The following is a 21498-nucleotide window of genomic DNA, read 5'->3' on the forward strand; positions in this document are numbered from 1 at the left end:
CTTTCATGAATGTATTCCATTCTTTTGAATTTAAAAATGTACCTAGCCATGCCTCATGCAGGAGGCCTTTACGTATTCAAATTTTAAAACAAAACTACCCTTTTAATATCATACATGGAATTTAAACATTTGGATACATTTTATTAAGTGTTTATTTTTTTCTACCAAAAAAAGAAAAAGAGCAAAAAATAGACAAACAAAAAAATACATACAACCCTTGTTGGGCTGGGGAAAAATAAAGTCAGTCATAAATTTCTCCCCTAAGATATGATACTTTATCCTGTATCCTAGAAAACAGTTTAAAGGAAAAAAAAAATTATACAACTGATTCTGCATGTTCCAACTACTCTGAGTACTCTGCCTTACAGTGCCACCCGAGACAAGTCAACTACACTAAGGATTTGGGAGGTATACCCTTCTGTACAGCTCGTTTGTAAGCAATGCAAGTGCATAACCACTACTCTAATATAGTGCTCAAAAGATTAATTGAAACTTTCCTAACATCTTCCCCTCTTAGAACAATACAACTGAAGGTAATTGCTGGATGCATCATCATCTTTTAGTCTTATAAAACTTGGCATCAAGTCTCTACGGAAAGATGCATGGCAAAACATGCCACTGCTGTTGCTGCTCCTAGAAACAACTGGCAAAAAATATTTAAAGCTAAAATTTATTGCTCCAGATTTGACTCTCAGAACCAGACTGTTGTGTACAAACTGTTAATCTCCATAGATGCTCAGAGATGATTGTCTCCTTGTGTCTAAACACACAAAATACAAGCTGCTATCTGTACAGTTTACAGTACTGAAACACATATATTTGAAAATGAAGTATAGATATGTACTTTGCAAAGATACATGATTTTACAGCAGGGGTTTACCCAAACTTATTTTTTACAGCCACTTTCAAAATAGACAACAACTTCACTAGGATAGCTAAATTACATCAAAGAAAGAATCAGAGTATAGAAAGTAAATAGACTGGCCAATTCCCCAAGCTCCCAGATTATTTTTATATGTCTTTTTTCTTTTCTTTTCCTTTTTTTTTTTTTTGAAGAAACCCCTATACATAAAATGAAAATAATATCTGGATATTTTCTTCAGTGGTGGACTAAACAGTTTCTTAAAACAAGGCATTTAGTTTGCCTTTCACTTCCAAATGCCTTGAAAATAAGATATACTACTGCTTTAAAAGAACCATCGGAATGCTTCAGCGCTGGGAACAGGTGTTCTCTATAAAAAAAAGAGCAAGAAAACAAGTTAAGCTTTCTTTCTATGTCAATATAAAATTAGATTTTTCTCCTTTACACTTCAGTAATATTTTCAGTCAGCTATACACAACATAATGACTTGTATATTTCAACATTTAATAAAAAACAAATGTTTAATCTTAGGATATTACAAAAATTAGAATATTGAATTTAATGATAATTTACTAAATATAATGATTAAAACACATTGGTCTAAAAAATATAGGACACACGGCCTAGAACATGGATAGCAATCAGAAGAAAGGGGGAGGTTCAAACTATTAGCCAATAGTAGGAAGACCAGATACAGTATATACTTACATCAGCCTTACATAGGCTGCATTTTAAGTACGCTTGCTAGAGCCAGCAAGCATACTTAAAATCTGTATCTGCTACATACATATGCAGCCTATGTAAGGCTGATGTTCAGAATTCAGTGAAGTAATTTCTTTATTCTGGAGAATTTCTTTTACGACAGGACAACAACAAATATAACATCAATATTACCTCTATATTTAATAACTACTAATGCTAAACATTCCTACATATAATGGAATGAGAACTATATGGACAAAATATACCACTATTTTAAAATGTCTGCATTTGCAACAAATTGATGTCATATATAGGGGACAAACTTATAACTAACCAATGTTACTCAATGGAGCATAATGATCCTTTTGCACCAGAAAAATATTATAGTCTTCCAAAGGAGTAATAAGCCAGCACTAAATGTATGAGCAATCCTTTTAACAAGAAGCTTACAGTTACTGTGGGTTTTTTTGTTGGATAAACAGTAGTTAAGCTATCAAATTTTCTTTTATATATTAATGTTACAGTAATTCATCATGCCATACTCTTCATTATAAAACAGAATTACATGAGTACATATTGATGGTACATGAGGAACAACAAGCTAAGAGTAAATTTTCCCGGAGGGCAAAAAAAAAAGTTGATTTTCTTCCTTAGACCTGTCCAACAAGCCTGTGTAGCCTATAAGACAGCTGCTATAGATTAGTAAGTATGTAAATTGGTAGTTGAATATTACCAAAATATCTAGTGGGTATAAAAGAACACACACACACACATACACACACACACCCTTGTAAACACATCTTAAGACAGTGTTAACAGCACTTGAATTTTCAGAAAATACATGAAAAATTCTACAAACACTCTTTAATAACTGAGGTTAGCTTTTATTTACTTTCTCATATATGACTTATTTGGTTGACACAGTCCTACTGTAGCAATGTCATCTAAAAATAAAACTGTGTTAATTGAGATGTCAAATGAAATTTAAATGAATAAAATAACCATTTTGGCTTATCTGCATTAAATAGAAGTTTAAAAAAACTTCTCTTAGTTTTTTGTGCTCATAGTCAACGTGATATATTTCACAATCAATGTGCTAAGAACAAACTAATGTTGTCTAATTCAAGTTTGCATATAGGTATACAAAAAATATTTAAAACTTGTGAATATTTTCTAAAATCGCAAACAAAAAGGTCCATTATTCCCATAACAATAGTACTTACTAATATTGTACTCCCTATTCCTCATGGGTTAATCTATCTTCTTCTCGCCAGTTCACTATGCATACCTGGATCCCCATCATTTGACTTGGTTGGTGAGAAAAACCCCTTTACTACTTTTAAAAAAGTAACTTTTAAATGATATATGTAATTATATGTGCTCAATACACTTAATCATTATTAAAAGTACTGTATGAAATAATAAGAAAATATATTCATTCATCTTAATATTCGTGCTTTACACACACACACATATATATAAGCAGTAAATGAAAACTTAGTTTACACCAGATGCTAACTTGCTGCCTGATGCCAACTAAGAATAAATTTTATATAAGCATGCATACTTATATAAGTGTAGTCATTTTTAACAAGATAAGTTAGATCTAAGCATATCCATGCATTGCAGAATCACACATGAAAAATAAACATGTGCATATATATCCATATATATTCACATTTATGTGTACAGTATGTGACAAAGAGATGCCAACTTACTCTCAGATGCCAACTGGAAATAAGACTGTAAGTATATACTTATATATCTTGTATCCTGATAAACATATATGTTTATGAAGATAAACAGAAGAAATATATGGAGCACATTTTTTAAATGAGATGAACTCCTTATGTCTTAGTTTCATTTTTAAATCTCTCTTCCAATTCTTGGCTCTTCCTGTGCCCCTTTCCACCACTCAATTTTATCTGCAATATTTAGGAAAAGCAAGCTTTATAAAATGTCACCCGAGATCAAAGGTCATTGTTGTGAGGAAAAAGATAATCGCTTCTCAACGTTTGTTAGCACTAAATAGTAATTAGATAATGCCGATATGAGAAAAGCAGAGAGCTAGTTTTCTTTACTGTCATGACCTGTCACAAAATTGCACTGTGATGTGTACATATTAGTATGTATACAATTTTGAGACCAGTATGTATCTCCAAAAATAAGGATACAGACAATCCATTGCTACAGGGAAAGGGAGAAGGTAAGCAGGGATGCATCTATTAAAAATCATTTCTCCCTTATATTAAGATCTTTGAGGTTGAACCCTAAAAATGATTAGTTGGGAAATCACTTAAAATATGTGAGAAAATTTAGGAAAACCACTGGTGCATTAATTAGAACAAATCTTCAAGGCATTCACCAGAAACTTGAAGTGAGGATTCTCTGTTTTATTTCAGGGTTAAAAAAAGAAACAAAACTCTTCAGCATCCCACAGGCCACACAAAACAGATGTATATCCAACCTCCTGCCCAATTTTCACTGGGCTCACTGGAAATTTCCTTAAGGCCTGGATTGATTCTTTTAAGCCAGAATGGGGGTAGCAACATTGTTTTCATATGTAAAACATTGAGTTAAATTATGGGTTCTAATTAAGTCTGTCCTAATTTGGGGACATATCTTCTCTAATGAGGTCGTCTTTGTAAGAGGACTTCTGTTTAAAATGGTTGGGGGGTTTCACCACACCAATGTGGTGGATTAAGCACCCTGACCAGCTACTTTCGGGTTATATAAATTCAAGAGTCCCAGCTGGGGAATCACATTCTTGATGAGATTACAGTGACTTTCTGGATCTCAGTGATGCTTGCAGGAAATCGTTATCCTGAGTGACAGGGAAGCCAGATTCCCCAGGAAGAGAAGGGGGTGGGGGGGTAAAGAATAGAATTGAGTTGATCAGCATTGTTTAAGGCAGTCTTCACTGCTCACACGGGTGCAAACACTGGCAAACAGCAGCCTTGCTCCCAGGAGGCCTGGGGAGAAACCTGCAGCCCCCAGTTCTCCTTGTGGTACTGCTGTAAAGCATGGTGTTCCAGGGAATTCACCCCTACACAAGCCAGACCCAGTATGACCTTCAAGTTTAAAGGAATGCCTTCTGTTTTCCTCCTAAATAACTTTAAAAGGCAAATTATTGAATAAAATAATTATATAATCCAAACCTAAGTACGTTTTACATTTACTTCTTTAAAAACATGAATACAAAAATTATCAATATGTCTCTGGCAGAAATGTATTTCAGCTTGATTTTCATTAAATCATCAATGAAGAAATAATTAAATGACCTAAAATCAGTAAATATCCCCAAATCTGCTACCTTAAGAATTTGAGCATAACTTTCTCTTTTGGTGCTTGGTAGGCAGTCATGTGAACTGTGGTATCTTTAGGTTGGGCATGCAACTACACACTCTTGTTTAAAATATGTCAAGCCTAATAAAAACTCATCTCCTAAAAACTGAAATTGGGTATCTATACTTTCCTACATATGAATTTGTATGGGATTGGCTATTCACATCTAGCTAGATACAATATGTAAAATGTTGCAGTATTCAGGACACCAAACAAAACTAATCATTTTTAATAAAGCTAGACATGAGTTTTTAAAGAGCAAATAAAAGACAACTCGATGCTGAAATTTACTTCAGAATGCATAAAAGTTAAAAATTGAGATAATAATTAAGACATTAGCAAATTCTGTAACTAAAGTTAACTATATATTTCCAATATTTATTCATGTAGTTTCTAATCCAAAAGTCTCACTGATTCACATAGGCCTTCAGAATTCTACTGTGAAACAAGATGGCTCTAATACAATACTTCCCAAGCTGAAGTCAGTATTTTGGGGTACCATTATTAATCAAAAAATAATTTCCTGTTTCCCCATTTATTATTAATTAAAGAAACATAAACACCCAATCATTTTCCGATCCCCACATAATTATGGGAAGTATGCTTTTTCCAACCAAAAGCAAAGCAATTTCGAATTGTAGTTAGCCAATACGGCTTCTTATAAACTCTTTTGAAATACATATATTTCAAATAAAAACTTCTGTTTCACTGTGAGAAGCTCCACTATAAGTTTCTTAGACTTCTGAGCATCTAAGTCCTTGAAATTGGAACCCCTCACTGCATTTGATTTACCTCTCTGCACTAGAACTTGAAAACCTTAATGAATCACTGAAATTCTGCAACAGGAAGTACATGAATAAATATGACAAAAAAAGAATAGCAGGAATCATTGTTTGCCTTTAGACATTTGATTATATTTTGTTTTGGCTTCATATGAAACTTTCAAACTTTGGGGTATTGTGGATAAACAAAAGGAAAAGGATTCCTGATGGTTAAAAAAAACCTCCTTTTTTCTGATTTGATTCACAAAGAATGCTAAAATATCAAGTTATATAGTTCTTAATTTTTGTACTAACAAAATTTCAAAACCTAATTGGAGAAATGGAAAATTGTATTATATATACTGTACAATATTGTGAATGTGAAAACACACACACATGCACATTATTACAAATTTGGATGATCAGTAGTTATGGTCTAAAATTATACCTAGTAAATGTTAGAGACTCCCCAAAATGTTTTAGGCAAAAATATTTTTCTATATCCTATTTACAAATAGTATATTTTAAAAACCATAATCCAATAACTATAGTAGAATTATTAGCAAGCACAGGTATAGCATAGTTCAGTAAGTTTGAGAGAACAATTAATTTATGATAAGTGATAAGCTCACAGCCCAATAATTTACTGTTATTATAATAAAAAATAACTTTATATTTTAACAATTCCAATATTTTAAAATATATGGATTAATATAAGTACACAGTTTCCACTTTTCAAAGTACAGCTAACTTACTCTCTCGCTCTGTCCTGTTGTACTTTATATGTATCATATATGTGCTGTCTACCAGATTAATTTTTCTCATAATTCAGATTCATTCATCATATAACTGTACAAGTCTTTGGTATGCTCACACCTTATTTTGGCCATGATCCAGGATGTAAACTAAAAACACCTATCAAATACCACTAATGGGAATATTAGACCCCTCTTTAAAAGGGAGAAAGCACAAAATAAGTAACTGCATAACTTTTATGACCCACATTTCTGGAGGTCTTAAATATGATTATAAGGAACATTCCACTTTTCTGGTTTCCAAACTGACGTTTGGGGCCAGGATTTCTCTGATTAATGGTGCAACTAGAGATGACTTTTTCATTAGGATTGATGCTCTGTGGGCTATTGCTCCTGCTACTTCTTCTGCCTTGCAAATATGAAGGCTCTTCCTCTTCCCCCCCTCTTATGAGAACACCACCACCCTCCCCATCACCACTGTGATGGCATGACTTTAAATTTACTTAACTTTTGTAAATGGAAAGATGAGATTATATACTATGTTGGAAAGGTTCTAAATCAAGTCAATATGGTGGTAGAGCCAGTAAGGAAAACAACTGTCCCAAGGTGGGTGTGTGTGTATATGGGGAAGGAGTGGGTTGGTAGGAAGAGAAGTAACAGTTTGACACCAAGATTCCCACTGGCCCAGAAGTGGCCAAAAGAGGCACCCACTTTTGGCCCCAGTATCTAATGTAACTACTTGATTTAGGCAAGTGTCTTGATTAATGTTATATAGGATTATACTTCAATTGCTTTTGGTAAAAACACTTCAAACCACATCCTTCCAACAATAAGCAAATTTATTGTATTACACATGGGTAGTTTAGTGAGTAAAATATTCTTGGACTTATAAAAATAAACTATAATAGGGATGGTACCAGGATAAGCAGAAAGAGAAAAAAATTTCAACGATCCATAAATTTAAAAGATGCTTTTGAAAAAATATTTTATATATTATTTTTAGCCTATGTATAAGAGGAAGTGTGAAAAGAAATTAAACTTGATATTAAAAAAGCAAAAATCAGGTTAATAAAATCAATACTGTCAAGAATGCTTAAAATATTTAGTTAATTTTATTTATATATGCCAATATGTTTAAATCTTTATGAAAAAAATATATGGTTATACGATAATGAATCTGAATATATATACATATATATGAATGTATGAATTCATATATATATATATATATATATATATATGGCAGACACAAGATAAATAATTTTATCTCCCCTCAAAGTCACTCTACTGATTCCTGTTGACTACAACAATACCTTTAGGTGAGATCATTGCTAATTAGCTATCGAAAACACCACCAGCATTCTGTTCATAACCAAGTTATTGGACAATTTTTTAAAATTTTGTTTATTTTTTTAAAGCAGACAGTGAACTGTCATCTTTTATTAAAGAGAAGAAATATTCACATAAAATGTGAAGAAATGGGAGGTCAGTTAAAAAAATTGAGGTGATTTTTAAAGCCATCAGAACCATGATTTAGACAGACTCTAACTTCTATTGAAATAAAATACAATAGTTACACCTAATCTCTATAAGAAATTCAAATTATGGTGCTTCTTTTTGATTATTAGAGATGTGGGAATTTGAGAAATATTCATTTTTTTCTATATTACATAAAAAGTGAAAATAAGTTTAATAGAAAATTCCTCTTGGGCTAAGTTCTATAATATTTTGAATGTAGTCACTGAACTTCATTTGGTTCAGAATCTTCTATGATAAAAAGCCAACCGCTGAGATAGACCCAGCCTAGAAACCAAAGTGTGTTTTATGTCCATTAATTGCTTGGAGGAATTTAGAGAAAATTCCAAACTTTTCACAGTCATTAGATATTATCAGCAAAATAATGTACTTGATTAAAACTATACTTCTGAGAATCACATGTTGCTTGGAGTATTTCTTTCAAAAAAAAAAACTTTTTAATAACTGCAATTGCCATTACACTGAATGTTTAAATTCAGTCATGCTGACTTCTTGGTTTCTTCCCTTAATTTTCTGTTTAAATAATAAAATTGAAAAGTATACAGTCAACAATTATAATTTAATCAAGTTATTACATGTTACTTGGCTCTTTAGAAATGTATTTTGGTTAATCTCCCTCATTAAGAGGACATACACTCTGAAGCAGTCTCCACTAACATGGTATCACCGTATCTTGTTCTAGAGCAAGTCCTTAAGAGTCAAATTTCTCCTTAGGGAATTTCCATGTACTACTTCTTTTTCTATGTGTATCATGTACTCCATCTTCATGCAAACAGAGTCACAATCACATAGTTAACTAACTAGTAGAGTAAATTAATAAGCCTAACTTTTTTCAGGCACAGGATTTATAAGCTGTAGTGATTAATATTCTTTTTATCATTTTTCTGGAGTCTTTTCTATATGTGAAATTCTGTATTTTCCAGGAAAGTCTCTGTATAACCCCTTAAAAATTACACTGATATTTTTGAACAGTTAGTTGTTTATAGATGCTGATGGCCTCTATCTCCCTAAACACCATCATCAATTTTTAGCATCAGTTTTCCCATCTTGGCATTTCTATGTTTCTAATTACAGACTTGAGCAAATTACTCTTAAAGAGAAATTAGGAGGACAAAAAATCTAGTTAGTTTACATAAAACTATTTTATCCACTATGGTAAATGAAAAGAAAAAATGCTGAGTGGTTCTAGTGAATCTAAACCCAGACTCATGGTATCTTTCAAAAGAAATTTGAGGCATTAACCATTTCTACTAATTTCTTATTTAAACCAGGCTCAAAAAGATGACCTTGAACATGACAATCCTTTCTGCCAACATGCTCCTTTCTCATTTCTCTTTAATCTATAACACTACAGTCTTCCTGTCCTCCCTCTCTCCCTCCCTCCCTTTCTTCTTTTCTTCCTTCCTTCCTTTCTTTCTTTCTTTCAATATAGCTCTTTCTCTTATTCAGGTCATACAAGGGTTTCCAGTGCTCTGTAAAATATGTTTGAAATAACAAATCATACTGTAGATTCTCAGTATGTTCAAGGCAAGAATTCCTTTTTCTTTTCTTATTCCTTGAAAAATTCTGGAGTACTAATAGAAAACTTAATACTACACTACATAACCACATGAGGTAGCCAAGTAGAAATCACAGATAGCAGTATGTGTTTCTTATCTAGATCTGGGAACAACTAGGCCAAGGATGAATTAAGGAATCCCAAGGCTTTTAAATAGGTGTGAGATTGCTTTCAGAGTTTTCTAAAATTACAATTATATCATTTGAAATGTGTCCATTTTTGGGGCTGATAATTAAGAATGTAAGTAGGGAGCTAATTATCTTGGATGAAAGATTAAGATGTAGAATTAGGGAATGACATAGGTATTTTAAAAAGGCAGTTAGGAATAACGAAAAGTTTGAGTTCCTTAAGCGAAGATGTGTGTGTGTGTGTATGTGTGTGTATCCACAGCACTTACTATAAATCTTAGAAAATAACAGTTCCTACCTAAAGATATGTTGAATTGAATTGAATTTATCAAGGGTTTACAATGTGTTTAGTATATACCATGAATTCATGAATATACCTCATAGGTACAGACCTGCCTAGGAGAAGTAAAGACACACTGCTTATAGAAACACATTTACATTTTACTCTTTATCTTGGTAACATTGTTCCATTTACAAATATAATTTCTTTCCTCACTACAGATTTGTTCAATAGTGTTGTGGCTGTCACTAAACTAGTGTTTTTCAAGCTTTTTTGACTGCAACCAACAGTTGGAAATACATTCTACATAGCAGCCTAGTACATGCATACACATACATTTATGTGTACATACATAAGTGAAACAAAAGTTTAACAATATGTACTCTTACTACATGTGATACACTCATATATTTTCTGCTCCATTCCATTCTATTCTACTTTCTAAAAATCCTGGTGATAAGCCAACACATTGGTTTTCATGGACCACTAATGTGTTGTCTCCTGCAGTTTGCAAAACACAGCTTCACGCCATACAAATAACATGTATATGTGAAAAGCATCACATGAGGAAAATCCAAAACCACTCCACTTCATAACACATTTAACTCTATGGATAGCAGCCTTACATAGAACAACCAATATGTATATCCTTTGGCATTTTAAAGACTAGTGTTCTCTATTTTGTTTTCCATGACTGACAATTAGAGCACACTGTTTCTGAGAAGATGCCACATCTCACTTCGCATTCATCTACATACAACTGAGAATTTTATCTCTTTTCCTTATTCTTGACTCCATTAAAACCATCCCTGATCTCATTTAACCTATAAACAAGAACATTTCCCATAGAAAAGTCTTTGCCCAGCACAGTTATTTTTCTGCCACTGATTCACCATCACTCATAATCATCATTTCCAATTAAATCTAGTCTATTATTCTTTTAAAAATTTATTTCATCTCTTTTCACTCTGTAAAGTTTTAAAGAAAATACATCTTCTCCAGAATTTGCCAGATTTGCTGAAATACACAGAAATACCCATGACTCTTCCTGCTCTATAAACATTTATCCCTTTCTTTGCTCATCCTACTTGATCTCTATCCTTTTGATACTATCAATCATCCAGGTTTTTTTTTTTTTAAGCCCTTGAGCAAGAAGCAGAACTTTCAGCACAGTTTCCCCCATAGTTTGACATTTTTCTTCACTTGCTCCAGAATGTCCTCTGAAATATGAATTTAGATGAATATGACACCCAACTGGAATCCCATCTTCCACCCATCTTGGAAGTATTCAGTTACACTCGCGAGTTATCCTAGCAAATGTTTCAAAGGCATAAGTAAACATAATAACATCAGCTAAAACACAATCTGTTTTTCCTTGTCTCTAATTCAGCGGCCACTCCACTGAACTTTAGACTCAGCTCTGACTCCCTAACCAAATGTATTGAGTCAAGCATGAAAACATTATCTCCTCCCCTTATTGTTTCCATTCTCTGCAAAACTTCTATAACTGTTTCAGCAGTTATAGTCAGCAAAGCAGATGTCCATACCCTGTCCTGACAAAACTTCTTCTAGATACTGCATTGCACCCTGGCTTGAATATCTCTTTCTCCTTCGTTTTTAAAGCTTTCTTGGTTAGTATTCCAAGTCTTTTAGGGCTTATCACTATTTTCTCCCAGAAAACCAACAGCATTTTCTATTATTGCTCACTAACTTTCTTCATTTCATAAATACTCTCTTCTTATTAAAAAGAAAAAAGAAAAAGATCTGCATAGTCACTTCACTTTTTAATCTCAAAATGTATATCTACCTGTTTAACTTCCTACACACTCACTCACACACACACACACACCCCATCTTCAAAAACAAGAGTTACTCTACACTTTTCCAGTGTTTGTAAATATGTTCTCCAACCAGAATCTGTGACAAGCATTTAACCATTTCTTACAATAATTTTCTTAAACTCACAAATGCACATTTAGAACAACTCCTGTGTCTGTCCAAATAAAGGAAATAGTAGCCAAACAAAGGTATTGAGTTGAAACACACACATGCACACACACACACACACACACAAAATGTATTAAAAGATACAGAAATTAATGGTAGTGGTGTTCCTTTGGTGAGGAAGGAGGATTTATCAGGTTTATCTCTTTCCAAGTGAAATCATGCCAGATGTTTGGTGAACTGGATGATTAAAACAAATATTCAGAAAACTCAAAGCCACAAAAGAGTCTACATGGGCTTTAATTTCTGATAACCATAAATAACTTGTTGGTATACTGAATTATCTATAAATGTAATTGTCTTCTCCTCTACTTTTTATTGATGACTTTAAATTAGGAACCAGAAATCGTATAGCATCTTTCAGTATGCAAAGAACATGAACCTACACACAATATTAAAAGTTGTAGTGAAGGTTGGTATTACTATGTCCATTTCACAGTTGAGGAGGTAAAGTTCAGAGAAGTAATGCTGATGTAGCTAATATTGTTCAACTGGTAAGTTACTTGAAACTAGTGGCTCTTCCCACAATCTATCACCTAAATGTAGCCACAAGGGCCCAAATATTATTTTTAATTATAAAATAAGTGAAAAGCCAAGAAACTAGTAGTTTATTTTTTCTCAATATAATTTATATTTGCTTTTATATCAGCCAAAGAAATGCATCTTTAGTTATTAGTTCTTTGAAAAAGCAGTTGTTTGCTATGCGACTGTCTTCTGAGTAAGAAGTGTAACGTGAAATAGTTAGGTTAAAGATCAAAAAAATAGAAAAACAAAAAAATTTCACAGGCTCACTCTCATACCTGGCTCTGGATTCTTGTGCTCTTGAAATAAATTAAGAGAAAGCCTTGAAGTTTCACAGAGAAAAAAATATTTCTCATAATGTTTTAGAGTAGAAGTTAACAAGCCTGCTGGGATCCTTTTAGCCCCTGCAGAGCTAAGTCTTCAACATTATTAAATGGCTGTCGCATCTGAAGTATGCTGCAACATAACTCAGTAAACAACAGAAAACATGTGATGCTGACTAGAGGGAGGCTTTTCGATTACCCTGCAGAATAATTCAATTTCAGGACAGGTGTTTGCATGTGATGGAACAAGATATGACTGAAGGATAAAACCACCTGTGTGTCCCTCCCTCAATATTTTGAAACTACTAAGGATAATAGCATAAATGCTAGATGAAAAAGTATGTTAAGAACGAGCAGAAGCACTGCAGCACAAATGAAGGAATACAATTATCCATGCACCAAATCCTCAAAATTTACACTGATCCCACCAAAGAAAGTACTGTCTTGAAAACAGGTTTTGTTAAAAAAAAAAAAAAAGATGGGGCTTCCCTGGTGGCGCAGTGGTTGAGAGTCCGCCTGCCGATGCAGGGGACACGGGTTCGTGCCCCGGTCTGGGAAGATCCCACATGCCGCAGAGCGGCTAGGCCCGTGAGCCATGGCCGCTGAGCCTGTGCGTCCGGAGCCTGTGCTCCGCAAGGGGAGAGGCCACAACGGTGAGAGGCCCGCCTACCGCAAAAAAAAAAAAAAAAAAAAAAAAAAAAAAAAAAAAGATATTATCTAGAATGCTCTACTTCCCCAGCCAAGATCATCTGACGTTCTAATTGGTAACTGAAAAATCACACTTATAAAGGTGAAAGATTTTACCATTATTTTGGGTTAATTTTTGCTTTTTAAAAACTAATCTAGGGCTTCCCTGGTGGCGCAGTGGTTGAGAGTTCGCCTGGCGATGCAGGGGACACGGGTTCGTGCCCCGGTCCGGGAAGATCCCACATGCCGCGGAGCGGCTGGGCCCGTGAGCCATGGCCGCTGAGCCTGCGCGTCCGGAGCCTGTGCTCGGCAACGGGAGAGGCCACAACAGTGAGAGGCCCGCGTACCGCAAAAAACAAACAAACAAACAAAAAAACTAATCTAAAACTAAGAGGAAAACTGAAAGAGAAGTAGTCCTTTGTCCAACTTGCATATTTACATGGGCCTTTCAATAAATCTTGAATTTAACCTATTAATTTAAGCAGTTATTTTATATGATGAATGAGCTCATTTTTAATATTTGTAAAATATGAATAAAAATAAATATAAGAGACTGAAGCATATCCAGGCTTGTGAAACTTATTGGATAGTAGGACATTTTGGTACATTTTTCCAAAGCAAAATTAAAAAGTCAATTGTTTTCTGGTAAAAGTAAACTACATATTCAATCTGACTAATTGAGATTGAACAGTAAGTTCTAAGAGCACCAACTACTTCAGATGAGTTTTTTTAAGATACACTCCAACCTGTTCCTGGGGAACACTCCAGTAGTTTTTTGGTTTATGTTTATATCCAGAGGGAATATTCTACCAGTGTCTCCAGGATCACCCTGACAGTTCTTCAGTCTCCAACCTTGTACTCTAGAACAAATATGGATGAAATGCCCATGTCTTCTTACATGCCTTTCAGTTTTTAGTCTTACAGACTATTTTATTAAATTGTCCTGTATTTGTCAATCTGTAAGTCTGCACTGTGCAAAATTCTTAACTATTCACCCAGGAGAACAGTTGACTAAAACTAACCAAAATATGCAGCAATGCTTCAGTAATCAATTCATTAAAAAGTTTAAAAATCAAGTAACTTTTATTTCCTTCATCACTAGATATACTTTCCATTCTCACTTAAAATATCCAAATATTTTTATATGATTAAAGTCTAAAGTTTGTTGTTGTTATTGGCTTTTTGATTGTTTATTTTTATTTTGTTTAATGATGGCTGAACTTCAAACAAACATTCTTATAGGATAATTTACAAATGCTTTTAATTGCTTTAATTCTACTATTCCTAATTGCCATCCAAAAGATTGGTTAGAATTTGCATGATGTTTGGATGAGAAGGGGTATGATTTTCATTTAGGAATTATTTTAAAATGTGTGGTTCTTTTAAAAACAACTTTGACTAACTTGTATTAAATCTAGTGATGGAAACAATCTCACTGGACTTGCATTACACTTTGATGTCTTGGCAACAAATCTATTTTCTGCCTTTAGTCAAAGCTGAACTCTTCTGAGCTTTTTTCCTTAGTATTTATGAAATTCAGACTATTTTCCCTATGTTATTTCTATATTACATTCTAGTGTTAATCTACTATCATTTGGTTTGAATTTCTTGAAAAGTTTCCTCTTTCCTTTTGATTAAAACAAAAATGTGTATTTTTATACTGGGATGTTTTTGATTCTTGAAACTGAAAACTGAAAACCCATTTTTGAACTATGATATAAAATGACAAACTGTTGTATGTTGCAATTTAAGATACGAAACATCCGTATTTTACCTGTAGTTTTTTTTTGTCACAAACTTCCAAATCTTATATGACATGTTCAATTGTTGACCAGTTTCGTTATTTAACCATACAGAGTCTGAGTTTGAGTGACACACCTATTTTATGTGTGGTCTACAAATGAAAAGGTGAGGAAGCAGGTGCCACCCTCCTGCAAAAATCGCAGACAATGCTCTGTCCAGAATTTTACAATTGCCATTTGTGTGGTTGAAGCTCTTAGAACTTAACGTCGTATACAGGAAATGTGTCCCTCCTCCCTTAGAACACTCTTCGAAATCCAGTTACCAAGCGTGGGGCAATATCTGGATGCTTTCCACGAGACCTCCTAGGACCTCAACCTAACTTGTGGAAAATTATTTGGGGCCCGTTCATTCAGCAGATAAATTTTTAAAAGAGAGAAAAGAAAAGAAAGATGAGATTATCCTTTTTCCTGACTTTCCAGTTTCTCAGTCTCTTCACTCTAACGTTCTTCTTCCAACTCCCGCCTCCAGCTCACAGAAAGCCTGGGTGGCAGCGGTGTGTACGCTCAGCAGAGAGCCAAGAGCGGGGGCAGGGAAGTCTCCCGAGGCACTGCTTACTAATGTAATTCCATAAATCAGCTAATGGGAGAGAAACCAGATCTGTGTGGTCTCTAATGCTGTCCCACAGAGATCAATCATGTCACCTGAACAATGTTCAGGGACTACGAGGCTGGGGTTACCCACGGGACAATTTTCTCCCTTGAGTCATATCAGGTTGAGAGATTTAAAAAAAGTTAGATCGTAGTATCAGAAATGTAACTGCTGTGAATATAAAAACTACAGGATTCCCTTTGTATGAGATTACCTTTGTGTGAGACAAAGGTCTGTCATATAATCTATTATCATACTATGTAATCACGTTTCTTAAAATATCTGGGAACTTAATATTGATCATTTAGGATACAAGTTTTTAAGATAAGTTTTGTTGCACAGGGGCATACAGAATTTGTAATGACTGCTTTGAATAATCAGTGATAATTTTTTTAGTAGAGTAATTGACTAAATGAATAGTCTTATATGCAACTATACAGTGCACAATATCATAGGAAAACTAAGTTTGTTTTATATGCATTGTTATCATATGGAATACTATAAAGGGGTGATTTTATTAATATATTTTTAAGGAATTAAGATGCTCTTAACATGAGGCTAAGCAGGAAAACGTGGAAATAAGTAAAGCAGTTTTAAAAGGAATGCCAGAGGGAGGCTTTAAAAAATGTGGGCAAGAATCCCAACACATCTATGTGAATCTGTCTTAATTTCAGTTTACTCACCCTGAGAATCTGATTACACCTCCAGTATTTGGCATGAGAATAAGTCAAAGGGAAGAAGAGCACATGGGGCTTGAAGTGATAAATAAGAATAGTAGTGATGACTATAATCCAGATATTAATTGGTGTCCATAATTTAAAGTCAACAAATATTAGCTACTGAACTTACACCTGAAATCCACAGGTAATATCCATAATGAATCCCCAAATCACTATCCTTAGCCAGGGAGTCTACCTGACATCTAAAACATCTCCACAGATGATGATAAGTTACAGAAACCAAATTAGAGAGGGAAGCAGGTCAGCAGGGGTACTTTTCACCATCCCACAACCACTGCTCCAGCTTTGGTTCAGTCATGTAAACCCTGTCACTCTGACATGCATCCAGCTGGTTTCCTACAACCATAACTGTGTGGTTACACATGTGCTTAAGGCAATCATGCTGCCTTTGCCGCTTTAAAATGACCTAGATAGAATCTTGGCCAATTAAAATTTAAAAGTAAACAAAACTTTTTCTTTCTTTCTGCCAAATTGCATTCCATTAATAATCTTAGCTTTGAATCAAGAACAATTCTCTGGTAGGAAGGGGTGTATAGCTAGGAGAACATCTTCAGAGAGCTCTACAAAGAGAGAACTGTGTTTCCCCTCCCATCCACACCCCAGTTTCTGAAGATCAACAGAATTTTAAAAGAGAAGAAAAGGTAATATTATGGAATTTTGTGATCAAAAAGCCTAAGAAACTTAAGGATCATGATAAGTTTGTGGGAAAACTATCAAAAGGAAGAAAAAAGGAAACTTATGAAATTTGTTTAGACTAATAAATCAGCATAGAAACTTGTGCAGAAAACCTCTTGGTACTCACATTAAACTCGCTCAGAGAGGTTACTTACTAAATAAATGAGAATTATTCAGTGGTCCTATCTACTACATACCCTAAATTGGGATGCAGGCAGTGCATGAGTCTAGCAAAAAATGAAGGCCACTTAGCAACACCAAATCTATAATTCTAGATTTTATAATCCTAGATACTATAGTTCAAGAGGAAAAAAAAAGTAAAAGCTATGTAGTGCTTATCAACTGGGCAATAACAGGAGGCTTTATTAAGAACTGAATTTTAATTGCCCATGGGCCTTAGAGACCTAGAGAAGTTATATTAATCCAGAGAAGATCATTCAAAGCTAAAAACTAATTTTTGCCACCTAAGAAAACACATGGACCTACGCCTTTATAATTGCTATTACCTTTGCTTAAGCAGAGTTGCCAAAGGAAATGTAATAAACCACCCTGGAGTAAAGTCAAACTTTCATCAGAGATGGGTTCTTTTATAAAGAGAAATCAATGCAATATTTTGATGGAATTGATCATAATCAATAATGATATCAATATAAATTGATTTTGAGGGAATTCCAAAGTGCTATTTGCTTTGACTTATATTAATAAAACTTAAAAAAAAAAAACCCTGTATCTTACTTGTGTTCAAACATGCAAAGATCTTTAACTCTTTTCCCTTCTCCGTTTAAAGACCAGTCCTTCTTGGAGAAAATTCCTTTAAGCCACATTCACAATTTTTTAAAATAATGTGCAGATTTTCCTCTGATGATAACTTGTGAGAACCACTCTCAGCCTACAATCCAGCCCATTGAATATTCCCTAATGCTAAATCCACCACCTATATATGAACACTTAGCCATCTACTCTGTAAATTATATCAAGAGGCTAAATATGATTACCTGTCTATATTTCTTTACTAAATATACCACCAAACCCATTTACCTCTGATTTTTCATTTATTCCCCTTTTGTTTTGGTCAGGTCACCATATGAAATTTCCACCAAACACATCAATCTTTGTATTTAACATAATTAAAAGCCTAATTTAACAATTAATTTAGTGATAATCTGTACGTTGTCTGTTTTAAGGGCATATATGAAAAAGAAACTATTATTGACCAAATAGTGTGTCCAACAAAACAGTGCTTGGTGTATAGAACAATTTTGTGACTACAAAATGGTTAATCTGCTAAATGCAGAACCCCAAATTTATATTTTTTGTAACTGAGTTTTAGGAATCATTCGTTTCTAAGCTATGTAAGACATTATTAAATAAAATTACCATCACCTACTACAAATTTTATCTATTCTAAGTCATCTCTCCTTAAAAACTGCAAATGGTGTTCAGCTTTCTATACTATATCCACTTTCCGGAAAAACACCAAGTATGCAGAAGATAAAATGAGGAAACAGAAACATTTTGTCATGGTAAGGAGAAAAATTATCCTAGAAGAGGGTAGAAAATCCCCTTTTGAATTAATGTATTTCCGTTTCAATGATGTGTGTGTGTGTGTGTGTGTGTGTGTGTGTGTGAATGGGAATGTAGGCTTGTGTGCCACAAACTGTGTCTTCACTGTTACAACTGGGCCACTAATAAGTCTCTCTTGCCCAATAAAAGTATATAGAATGTGATGTGTCCCACCCGTTGGGCAGAGATGCTTTTAAAAATAATAATAAGGGGGGAGGGGTCATTTTGAACCACCAAGGGAAATTTCTGACCATATTGAATGTGAAACTTCTGATTTTTCAAACCAATTACATTAGTTTTCCTCCCGGAGCTAAAGAGGAGGGGCGCCCTCCCCATATGGAGGGCGGTTCCAGGCGAAGTGCAGCTGGGGAGGGTGGCGGAGAGGCCATGACCTCCGCAAACCACCTACAACTGTATCTTACAACCTGAATGAAGCTTCAGGAAAGGGGTACTGCATCTTGAAGCCAGACACGAAGCCCTGAAGGGGAGAGGAGAGGGGAGTGAGGAGGGAGGGGGGGAGACTGGGAAACAAGAAATCATCTCCTCTGACCTCTAGCGAAGTGCCAGGTTTTTTCTTTAGCTCTTCACATTTTCTAAATTTGCAGATCTGGTGTCCCGTTTTGCGGTTCCTGCAACTGCTGCAGACGCCACAGTTGATGAGCCTCTTGCAGGGCACGCAGACCCCACACCTTTTCCTCTTCTTCTTGGCCGGGTTGGCTCCGCCAGCTCCCCCCGAGGAGGACGAGGAGGAGGAGGAATGATTCTGCGGGCAGTCTGCCAGATTGGCAATTTGAAACGCACTGTCTGTGACGGCTGCTGAGGCTGCTGCGGGGGAGTGAAGGGCTGTCATGACGATGACCCCTGGAGGTAATGAGATGCCCCCTAAAGCCGGGATAGCGGAAAAAGTCCCCACGCGCTCGGGGAGATTCATTATCTCTGCTTCAGCAGCGCCGCATTTGAGCTTGTTCATGCATTCCCCCGCCAAAGGTCTGCAGTGTTCGGGGGATAAGGTGGAGAGGAAATTAGTATTTGCCATTTGCAACGACGGCTCTGGCGGGCAGCCAGCTTTCCCCAGCCTCTGGGAGTCGTTTCGGTGGTGCATGCTGGTCCTGCTGCCGCCGCCGCCGCCGCCGCCGCCGCCGCCACCGCCACCACCACCGCCGGTGGGGAGGATCGCCGAGGAGGAGGCGGAGGAGGAGGCGGCGGCGGAGGAGGATTTCCTGCTGCCCCCGCCGCCCCCGCCGCCGCCGCCGCCGCCTCCGCCGCCGCCGCCTCCGCCGCCGCCGCCCCCGCCACTGCCCCAGAGCATGGCGGTGGCGGCGGCGGCGGTGGCCGCGTTGTCGCAGTTCCAGGGGGACATGCCGATGCGCGCGGCGGCCGCGGCGGCAGCGGCGCTGCTGGGGAAGATGGGGGTGGTGATGCGCGCGATCTTGGCCGCCTGCGGGAAGGCGCCCCCGTTGGTCTTGTAGAAGGAGGTGGCAAAGGAGCGGTAGCGCTCCATCTCCGAGTTGTAATCCACAAGGCTGTTCAGGGCCCCCTCGGGCAGGTGGCTTTCCTTGGGCAAGCCCGGGGCCTCCGGGCTCGGCCCGGGCTCCACGCAGACATTGGTGTTCATGGTACAGGGGGGGAAGAAGGGGTGCAGGGTGGAAGTGGGGACCGTCTGGTCCGACACCTGGGTGGGAAAGGGGGGAAGGTGGGGGGGAGGGAAGGGGGTGATGGTGGTGCCGGGGTGGGGGCCGAGGCGGGAGGGGAAAGTGGGTCCGGGTGGGGAGAGCAAGGTGAGAACTGCTTTATTCCTCTCTGGGGCGCATTTCCACAGACGGTGAATTCACAGGCAGCGTCTTCCTTTGCATTATCCTCCAACTGTTACAACTAAAATAAAGAAAGTCATTCCAACAAGCAGCACGAGGAAAAAGATCGACAAATAAATAAACAGCCTCCCTCACTACCCGACCGCAGACGCTGAAAGCTCCCACATTCTTCGTCAGGTCGTTTGCATAACAATCATCAAGACGTGACACCCCCCCATTCCCATCCTTCCCCCACGCTCCCAGCCCCGCTCTCTCCCTCCCCACAGCACACCACGGCTCCTCCCCCCTATTCTTATAACCCTCCTGAGAAAATGTATTAATAGCCAGGATACCCAGGGAAAGAGGAAAGACAGGGGTGACAAATGCCGAGGGAAAAGGGCAATTGGAGTGCTTAAAGACATGCAAATCAGGGGTGGGAGGGCGATACTACCTATAAGCAGAGGGCATTTAAACATTATGAAATGTATGAACAAGTGCTGCCTGGGCATGCAAATGCTTTAAAGTAGAAAACAGCTATGGCCCTATGAGGAAAATGAACAGGAAATTAGCAAATGAAGTACTGAGAAAGTCTGCAATACATCCGAGTATAAACTGTAAGCAAACACAATACAACTGAGAGCTAAGAGACTGCCCACATACAATCTGAACTAAAGAGGCAGGGAGAAAAGAACTACCAGCTGCCACAGTGTCCTTCTGTGTCTGCGGTCATTAGTTTGAATCCCAGCACAGCTGGCTCTGTTAGGGTCTTAATTCAATGGACCAAGGACGGGTCTCAATTGTACAAGCCATTTGGTGGTGGGGCTTGGAGGGGGTAAGAGGGTGGTGTTCTACTTGTTTAAAAGAAAGAAAAGAAAG

At 36.6% G+C, this 21498-nt stretch overlaps 1 protein-coding gene across 1 annotated transcript; it reads right to left on the reverse strand.

Annotated features, from left to right (window-relative positions):
* Positions 1-944: 944 nt before the first annotated feature.
* On the reverse strand, positions 945-20525 carry CXXC4 (CXXC finger protein 4). Its single transcript, XM_081233451.1, has 2 exons — positions 19383-20525; positions 945-1232 (listed from the first exon to the last, which is right to left on the reverse strand). Exons 1-2 carry the CDS (start codon positions 20445-20447, stop codon positions 1188-1190), a joined length of 1110 nt encoding a protein of 369 aa, XP_081089577.1. The 5' UTR covers positions 20448-20525; the 3' UTR covers positions 945-1187.
* Positions 20526-21498: the final 973 nt, after the last annotated feature.

This window comes from Mesoplodon bidens (assembly GCF_964165515.1).
Source record: "Mesoplodon bidens genome assembly, chromosome: 1".
NCBI lineage: Eukaryota > Metazoa > Chordata > Mammalia > Artiodactyla > Ziphiidae > Mesoplodon > Mesoplodon bidens.